Here is a 10,261-nt window from a genome sequence, read left to right as displayed (position 1 = left end):
ACATGAGTCATGACACTGTTTTTTTTTTTTGTCTTATAATGGCACTTCGGCTATAACCATGGCCAGTGTCGAGTATAATATTATGGCGGGAAAACAATATTCTTTAATACAATAGATTAGTTCAAAAATCATTATAATTCATAATTATAAGTGTCTGGGTGTCCAATTTTTTACATATTTAGTCAATGATATTCTATGTTACTAACGTAACTAGATTGGAAGTTTACGGTAGCAACGCGTTGCCACTTCGAAGATGCCTGCAGGCATGTCTCACATACATAATGATTAATGACATAACGAATATATGACTTGACATTGTCTTTTGAACAAAAAAGTGGTTACGCATTTCTGAGAATCTTTTGTAAGACATTGCTACTCTAGTATTTTAGAAACTCATTGTATTTAGTACTTTCATAATTTAATTGGATGTAGTTTTCCTGATCCTGTCCTGAATTCCTTTTTCCAAATTCCTCGTTTTTCGTAATTTTTAAATTGTTTTTCCCGTTCGTCATTGGCAATGTACTAAGTGCATGCTATTAAAAAAAACCATATGCTTCTGACATTGACAGTCGAATAACGGATTGTCATCAGTCGGAATTCACAGATTTGGTCTTATTTTGTCAATTCGGCATTCGATTCGGCAAGTCTTTCGAGCCACTCTGACATTGGCAACACACCGAGTCGGCCATTTTTAAAAGAAGAATCGGCATCATTTTTTAGTAAAATTTTAAAGCCTCTTCCTCGCAACTTAATAAATAATAATTGTTACAGGCTTATTCTCACCTCAGTTTAGTTAAATCAAAGTAGTACATAATATTTTATGATTCAAACAAAAGTTTATGTGACCGACCACAGATTACTAGTATATATTTGTGACCGACTGTATTGCTCTCACATTGGAGGTATTCCACAAACTATCTTCAAGCAGTTTGGCCTTTTAAACGTTCAGGAAAATGATACTAATGGATATGTTCGATGCGGTGAGTAATACGACTTTTCTGTATAGGATAAATTACTCAAATATATCATTTTATCCTTAAAAAATCAATTTTAGGCAAGCTGGTGGACTTTACTTATAGTTGGGCAAATAGTCGTCGGAAGCATATATTTCTTGTGGTTGAATAAAAAGAAGAAGCCGGGCCGTATATTGACGCAGAAAAAGCTATCAGAATGGAAGCCACTACCTTTGTATGAAGATTGTGATGACCTTATAGAACCCCTAGAGATGGGAAAAATTGATGAAAATGCTCTCAATGTGGGTGCGACGAGTTTCCTTTGCTTCGACAAGGAGAAGTCGATAATGGAGAGCGCCCTGGCTTCTTTGGAAAAGTATGGAGTGGGTTCTTGTGGACCAAGAGGGTTTTATGGCACTATTGATGTTCATCTGGAGTTAGAAGAGAGATTGGCGAAATTCCTTCAGGTAGAAGAGACCTGTGTCTACTCATACGGGTTCTCTACTGTTGCCAGTGCTATACCAGCTTATGCCAAGAAAGGAGATTTAATATTTGCGTAAGTTTTTTTTACCTTTTTTAGAAATTAAGGGCTACTAAACAATAAGCTTATTTAAGAAGTTGCATGAGAGCTGCTGCCCTTAATTCCTTAAAACGTAAGGAACTTAAAACACTTACAAGTTTTAATTAATAACAACTTGTAGTTGTTTTGGTTTTTTTTTTTCAAGGACGTTCTGGTAATAATTTATGTTATAAAAATCAATTCTACCAAAAAAGGGAATTCTATAAAGGTATAAAAATCATTATAATATGTATAATAGTGTTGGGTCTAAGTATATTAGGACAGTAATTTATTAAATTAAGTGGTGTTAAAAACCTCAAGGAAAATACAGTTCAATAATTACTTATGTATACATATAACATTGTCTATTGTTAAGGACTCTGTTATTTCCCAGGTATTTTCCTGTTTATCATCAAAACAGTTTTCCCTATGGATTGTCCTATGATTTATATTTTATACAATACATCTTGCTTGTTTACTTGGGTAAACAATAACAATATTTATTTTATTCTTTAACAAAATACTTTGCTATTATGTGGTAAAGGATTTTCATCTGATTCTATAGTGTAGGTTTTTTTTTATTACAACTGTAGTTAATAAACATACAAAAGGAAAAGTTCTTATATTCTAGCTAATAAGCTTTAAATTGAAATATAGATAGGTTTTAAAGTATGTAAAAGCCTGCCTATAGTTTGGTTATGAAGCAGTCAGAAATACATTCATTAATGTGATGGATAGTGCTACCAGCTAAACGGTTGCTTCTGGAAATGTGAAAAATTTCACGGAGGTAAGAAATATGCTGAATTTAAAAGGAAAACTATCACGTCTAAGACTATTCATGAGTTATTGAGTAATATTTGATCAACTAAAAAAATTGTATTCGTAGAAGTACAAAGGAAATTTTCGTTCAAATTCCTTTGAACGTAACTGAGATGATTGTTAGTAATGTAAAATACGTTATAAATATACATTCAATAACTATACAAAACTTATCAAAAACTAGCAGTACTATGGAACTCTATATTACGCGTGGCCCGACACGCACTTGGCTGTTTTTTTTTTCGTGTCCATCCCAAAACACTTTCATTTCAAAAATCATTTTCCGATTTCGGGGTTCATTTGTGAAATATGAAGTTCTAAAGTGGAAAAATACATTAGAGTCCAGTGCCCATGAGAAGTATGAATAATAAGGTCATAATTGACAGTGCGTGGCATCATCATCACCATAAAATAATTACTTTATGGTGATGATGATGATAAGTGATGAAATTGATATATTGTCATATTATTATGCTTTTTGTTGTTTAAATGCTGAAATCCCTCAACATCTATCTATGAGGATTGAAAAGTTCTGTAGTGTACAGCACCTTCGGAACCAAGGTATACATTTTTGCAGAATGTTACTTTTTGATAGTACATAATATATGTTTGAAATCCTTCAGAAAAAGTCAAAATCACTACAGTAATACCCCTGTACAGTGTACATGTTTCCTTACAAATTTTAAGGAGTTGCCTCGATTCCTCGTGGATCGTCATCAAAAGTTGTGATAATCACATCACAACTTTTGTGAACGTTGTACCAAATTTCAACTATATCCTATACAACAACAGAAGAATTTTAAAAATTGGTCTACAAACAGTGGAGTTATCCGCGAACAAATATAACTAAATAAAGAACATACTATCGAATTGAGAACCCTCCTCTTTTTTTGGAAGTCGGTTCAACATAAAAATACGGTTCTCTTCATAAATTCTTTTATTTTATAATCAACTTTTGCTATGGAATCAGTACTTATAATATTTGGTATGAGTTTATTATAAAATTAATATAAGAACTTACCGATGCGGTAAGTTCTTATATTCAAAACAGAAAACTCAAAAAACAAATTAGCTTGAAAATAATGATTTTAATAGATACCAAGTGTCGTATCACACAAAACAGTAGTAAGGAAATGTGCGAGAGCGCGCACGCTGGTTTCCTAAGCGACAGTGGAACTACGACTGATCGAAAAAACCGTTACTATCCACCATAATATTAGGTATGATTTACAGCGGGGACAAGCGACAGTGCGTCAAGTGTTTGTTTGGGCTAACCACATTTAAAATTAAATGATTATTTCAGCAGTTGTTATCCAAGTAACAAAATGTATAGATAAAACGGCAGGTAAAAGGTTACCAAGCGCCACCTTAGTTTCGGCGAGTAAAATTTACTATATCGAATTTTTTTATGGTTTGTTATATTTAACGACAGAAAAAATGTCTCAAGGGTTTCAAAACGAGTCCGAAATACCATATATAAATAAATGTATTTTAGGCAAAACTTCCCAAATACCTTATTGAGTGGAAAGGCACAAATTACTAACTGTAGTTTGAATTAAAAACGTGTAAAGCCAAAAATTACCAAGTAAAAAAAGAAACATGTAGATATTACCAAATGCCTACTTTTTTAAAATGTGTCAAAAAGTTGTCGCTTGGTCGCCGAAAATAAGAAAAATACCCGTTTCCACGGAGTTCCTAAGCGACATCAAAAGTGCTCGTAGAGACATGGGACTAAGACCAATCGATAGAGAAAAATTCGCTGATTCCGAATATATAAATAACTCATTTTGACCCCTAGTGTCGCTTGGTAACTTTTGCCTTTCCACCGTCGATGTATTTCTGAACTACAACAAGAAATTATTTGAACTTAAAGGCAGTAAATATTATTTCATTACTTTTTAAAGTTGTTTGGCGGGGGGTTGTTTTAAATTTGTTAATTTAATTTTATTTCATACTTTTTAAACTTGTATTGGTTATAGTGCAGAATAATTCCTATCATCATAATCATATTCTCATGATTACCATGAGAATATGATTAGTCCTATTTGATGAGGCCGTTAATATGAGCCCAAACATGAAACCTCCACTTTGGGTTCATACGAAGCTCGGTTCCTAGAATCCAGGTGATGCTGCAGCAGCAGCATGTAAATATTTACTGTCTATCTACTTCTTACTGGTTGTCGCAATCAAAATGAGCCCAAACACGAAACCTCTGCTCTAAGTTGGCGAGGAGTTGGATATCCTATTGATTACCAGGTGATGCTGCAGCACCAGGTCAAATTTCCATTAATATGTGTATACGTATATTGTATATTCACAAATGTCACGAACTAGAATGAAATATAAAACCCATCAAATGACTACAAGTTGCTAACGGCCTTTCATGAACCAGATAAACCCTGATTGTCCAGCACTGAGAGGCTGATGATGATGAATTATATCTAAGAACACTCTCGATCATGTCAGCTTTCAAACAAAAAAAAATAGATCAGCTACGATGCCACGGACAGATACACACACAGACAGACAAACAGACGGACAGACACGTCAAATTTATAACACCCCTCTTTTTTGTCGGGGGTTAAAAATTGCTATCATGATTTCTCGGATATGCGCTGTAAGAGCGTGCTCTAAATATTTCCTCGCGCGATTGGATGAGACAAGTAGCAATAAATATATAAGTAGTTCATCTTACTCCTCAACCATACTACATTGTGGTAACTCTCTTCTATTCAGGGACGAAAAAGTATGGTTCGCCATCCAAAAAGGAATTGACGCGTCTCGCAGCACCGTCACATACTTCAAGCACAACGACATGCAAGACCTGGAACGTCTTCTAGAAGATGCCAAGCAGAAGAAGAAGTTGAATCCCAAGAGACGAGCATTCTTGATCGCTGAGGCTATCTACTACAACACTGGTACCATGTGCCCTCTTAGAAGTCTGGTGGAGTTGGCAAGGAGATTCAAGCTGAGGATAATTCTAGATGAGAGCCTTACAATAGGGGTGAGTGTGATAGACAGCGTGAAAACACACCAGCATAGCTAGCACAAGCACGTAGACAAACGAAAGAAACTAAATTTTGACAGTTTTACCGGAAAAACTTAGGAGAAAAAGTTTCTTTCGTATCTCGATTATCTTCCGCTTTTGAAAATCTATAAGTCAAGCATGACGAACCGCTTTTGAAATTTAATTTCTTGATATATATATATATATATATATATATATATATATATATATATATATATATATATATATATATATATATATATATATATATATATTTTTTTTTTTTATTATGGCACTTAGCTATAAAACCATGGCTAGTGTCGAGTAAATGGCGGCAAATTAAAAAAAATCGATGTATAGCAACCCTGTCTATAGAAGGAATTATAGTTTTGATCTACAAACTACGAATAATAAAGTTCCTTAATTTTTATTATTCGTATTTTGTAGATCAAAACTATAATTCCGGCTATAGACAGGGTTGCTACACGTCGATTTTTTGAATTTGCCGCCATTTAATCGACACTGGCCATGGTTTTATAGCCAAAGTGCCATAATAAAAAAAAAGGATCAAGAAACTAAATGTCAAAAAAAATAATTGCCGTTGCTATAACGGTTGCTATGGAAAGAGTTTCTTGTCTTTGTCCACTGAAACTCAAGTCGACGGGTTGCGCCATGCTCAGGAAAAAGATATGTAGACATGGGAAAGAAACTGCCATTACTTTCTTCCGAAGAATCGACTGGGCAACGGCGTGCTAGCTATGCAGGAGGTTTAGTATGGCCTAAAAAGGCTAGTTTCTATGTGAGCATAGACATCGCTCTACTATCGCGTATCTTTGTTAACAGAATCCATACTAATATTAATGCGAAAGCATCGGCGTACCGGGGGGGGGGGGGGCAGCCGAGCTGAACCGATTTTGCTGGATACGGGGATACTTTGAGTCCCAGTGTAGACATAGGATACTTTTTATCCCGGAAAAATGTACGGTTCCTGCGCTACAAACGAGTTTTTGCGCAACGCAATTGCGGGTGTCATCTAGTTTATTATAATATATTCTTGCGTCAAGTGAAAGAGACAGGGTTGGATTACGTAAACGAAATTCTATATGCTCAGAAAACGATCTAAAGAACTCATCTGCAAAACCGAAAACTCATTAGGACCCCGAAAACATAATATTGCGTCTACAAATCTTTTGCTTGTATCCCAATATCATTGTTTCATTAATTAACCCCATTCCTCAGCCAATAAAAGCAACGCTAATTTAATTTCCAATTGATGTGTATTACACTCTGTGTTTCATTTTGTTCGTTAATTAATATTGAATTGTTTTCCTGTAACTTTCAACAATTCATCTTATGACTTCTAGTATTCTAGTAATAATGTAAAACGATAAAAACACAGGCAGGACTAAGGGGGGTATTACATTATCATTTATAGTGGATCATTTATATGATCATATTATATAGGATCTAATATATATGATCATTTGATCATATCTGCATATTACATTATCATATTTCATTGATCCTATTTTACGTCATATGTGGTTTCACTAGCCAATGGAGAGCGCTAAAATTGACAGGTATTGACGTCAGGGTTACTAGATCTCAGAGAATTCGATTTGTCAAAAGACATCGTCATTTTTAATATGGCTTGTTTTTTGTTATTTTTTTTTATGAAATAAGGGGGCAAACGGGTCACCTGATGGAAAGCAACTTCCGTCGCCCATGGACACTCGCAGCATCAGAAGAGCTGCAAGTGCGTTGCCGGCCTTTTAAGAGGTAATAGGGTAGGGTAGGGAAGGGAAGGGAATAGTTGGAGGTAGGGAAGGGAATAGAGTAGGGGTTAGGAGATTGGGCCTCCAGTAAACTCACTCACTCGGCGAAACACAGCCAAAACCCTGTTTCACGCTAGTTTTCTGTGAGAACGTGGTATTTCTGCGGTCGAGTCGGCCCATTCGTGCCGAAGCATGGCTCTCCCACGTATAAGCTATAATATTTCAGCAAGATTATCCAAGGATATAATTAGAAAAATAATTACATTACATTATTTGAAACATATTAACGAACAAGAAATTAAAATCTCTTTTTTATATTAAATAACTGCCAACACCTATTTCCGTATTGGATCTAATCTCTCAACAAATGTCAAAAATCTATGATCAAGGAAGAAATGAATCATAATTATGTCTATATTACATTATCCAATATAATTGACTCAATGATCTCGGATCCAATATAAATGATAATCTAATATCGCCCCAAGCCACAACACTGCGTTGCGGCATCGTATGTCAAAACAACATCGCACGGAAATGCAATGCGATGTTGTTTTTGCGAAAATGCATCGGAATTATTTAGGAAATTTCCAATATAAGTTCTGCGGTGTCGCAGATTATTACGATGCGACGACGCAGACCGCAGTGTCTTGACCAGGGGCCGTACATACAACGAAAACGTATTGAGAATCAATCGAATGGATCGGAATGCGTCAGAGGCGGAGTAAGACCAAAATTTGATGTGGGGAAGATACTTATTATGTTTTGCGAGGCCCTCTGGTTGATGACGCAAGATCCTCGTGGTCCAGGCGGCGCGAGGTCCCTAGGACCGCGAGGCCGTGGGCGTTCGCCCACGTCGCCTACGCCTTACGCCGCCTTTGGTCGTCCAACTCTAACAACCGTTAAATGACGTTGTTAGAGTAGGACCCGCCATTCTGTTTCGATTGCTTGAGTCTCAAAATGGTTTCGTTTGTAGGCCTCCTGGCCCATTGTTTTTGCCATACATGATACAACGCCGTAACTTGGCTTGGTCATTAGACTCAACCCAACCAACCTAACCAAACCCAACAATTAACGTCGTTTCATTGAAACTTGAAATTTAAAGTGTAATTAAAGCAAGAACTCTTCACAGGTGCTAGGCAAGAGCGGTCGCGGTCTGACCGAGCATCTGAACGTACCGAGAGACGAGATCGACCTCATAGTGGGCTCGCTGGAGCACTCCTTCGCGACCGTCGGTGGATTCTGCGCTGGCACACACTTTATAGTGGAACACCAAAGGCTGTCTGGACTTGGTGAGTTGGAAATGAACAAACCGTAACCAGCCTCAACCACAAAACGCATCTGCTACATTTCCTTTAGTTTTCATTTGATTTATATATTTTTTTATGAAATAAGGGGGCAAACGAGCAATATGAAATAATGGGTCACCTGATGGAAAGCAACTTCCGTCGCCCATGGACATTCGCAGCATCAGAGAGCTGCAGGTGCGTTGCCGGGATTTTGAAAGGGAATAGGATAATAGGGGAGTGTAGGGATGGGAAGGGAAGGGAATAGAGTAGGGGATTGGGCCTCCGGTAAACTCACTCACTCGGCGAAACACAGCGCAAACCCTGTTTCACGCCGGTTTTCTGTGAGAACGTGGCATTTCTGCGGTCGAGCCGGCCCATTCGTGCCGAAGCATGGCCCTCCCACATATAAACACGTTCTGTGTTATAATGCATGTGCGTTGATTAACTATGCGCGAATTAACTCGCAAATCAACCCGTGACGCCAAATTATACTGAGACTTTGCAGATGTAATAAAAAGTTTTAGGTAGGTAACTTAAAATATTTAAATTAAAATCTCTTCCTCCTCTGCCTTTATAATCTAGCGGCTTAAAGCATAACATGACGGAGGTCGTGGACAGACATTTCGTAAATTATACATAACGCGATATATTTTTTCCTCCAGGGTACTGCTTCAGCGCCTCTCTTCCGCCAATGCTGACGCAGGCGGCCATATCAGCCTTGGACATCCTTGAGAAGAAACCCGCACTCATACAGGAGCTAGACGACTGCTGTAGAAAGGTGCACAGGTAAAAGCCTGAATACTTTCTATAGTCTGGTCTCCGGATAAAGAGAAGTCTTGATAAAGATTGATGGTTTACTTTCTTTTTCACTCGCAAACAGATTTAACTATCTTCCTGCACCTTTTCGTGTGTGCGTAAAAAAAAGTGCGCTAAACCGTACAAAATTTCTGCCAATTGCCATATTGTCTAATACTATTATTCCATTTTACTCTATTATTCCACACAGTTTTAACTATCTTCCTGCACCTTTTCGTGTGTGCGAAGAGCGCTAAACCGTACAAAATTCTGTCAATTGCCATATTGTCTAATACTATTATTCCATTTTACTCTATTATTCCACACGGATTTAACTATCTTCCTGCACCTTTTCGTGTGTGCGTAAAAAAAGAGCGTTAAACCGTACAAAATTTCTGCCAATTGCTATATTGCCTCATACTATTATTCCATTAAATGTTATGAAGAGATACAAATATTTATTGCTATAAGGTAGAATATAATATTTACTATGTTATGACGTCACAGTTATGTGACTACAGACTGTATAGTCATTATTTTTTCAGGGCAATAAGCAATCTCACAAACTTCACATTCAGCGGCGATGAGATGTCTCCGATTAAACATTTGTACCTCAAAGATTCAACATCATATGAAGCAAAGCAGGCCAAATTGAGGAGTATCGCCAAATATTGTATGGATAAAGGTATAGCTGTGGCTGTAGCAACATATCTGAAGGATGCAGAAATACAATGCCCGGAACCATCTATAAGGTTGGCTGTACGTAGAATGTTGACCGATGATGATATATCTAAAATATGTACGCTACTAGATGAGGCATATAATGCTGTGTAAATTGTATTCAGAAAAGTATTGCGAAGGTATTTTTTGTATTTTACTTTACTTTGTGCCTGTTCTACAATGCCAAACAGTGCCAGACCTATATTTCGTCGTTGCTTACTTAAGGCTTGACATGCTATATTTCCTAAATTGTTTCCAAATTTTGTATCATGAATAGTTTTTTTTTTTGGGTTTTCCTGTTCGAAATACCTATGTTTGTAATGTAGTATTCAAGTTGACAAATC

General features: G+C 36.7%; 1 protein-coding gene across 1 annotated transcript; it reads left to right on the top strand.

Annotated features, from left to right (window-relative positions):
- Positions 1-875: 875 nt before the first annotated feature.
- Positions 876-10,035, top strand: LOC121738594 (serine palmitoyltransferase 1). The gene is made up of 6 exons (XM_042130755.1): positions 876-980; positions 1,055-1,509; positions 5,068-5,335; positions 8,246-8,405; positions 9,065-9,188; positions 9,743-10,035. The coding sequence occupies exons 1-6, from the start codon at positions 954-956 to the stop codon at positions 10,029-10,031; spliced, it is 1,323 nt and encodes a 440-aa protein (XP_041986689.1). The 5' UTR covers positions 876-953; the 3' UTR covers positions 10,032-10,035.
- The last annotated feature ends 226 nt before the right edge of the window (positions 10,036-10,261 follow it).

The sequence above is a fragment of the Aricia agestis genome, chromosome Z, assembly GCF_905147365.1.
Source record: "Aricia agestis chromosome Z, ilAriAges1.1, whole genome shotgun sequence".
Taxonomy (NCBI): domain Eukaryota; kingdom Metazoa; phylum Arthropoda; class Insecta; order Lepidoptera; family Lycaenidae; genus Aricia; species Aricia agestis.
This window is presented reverse-complemented; position numbering and strand designations above follow the sequence as displayed.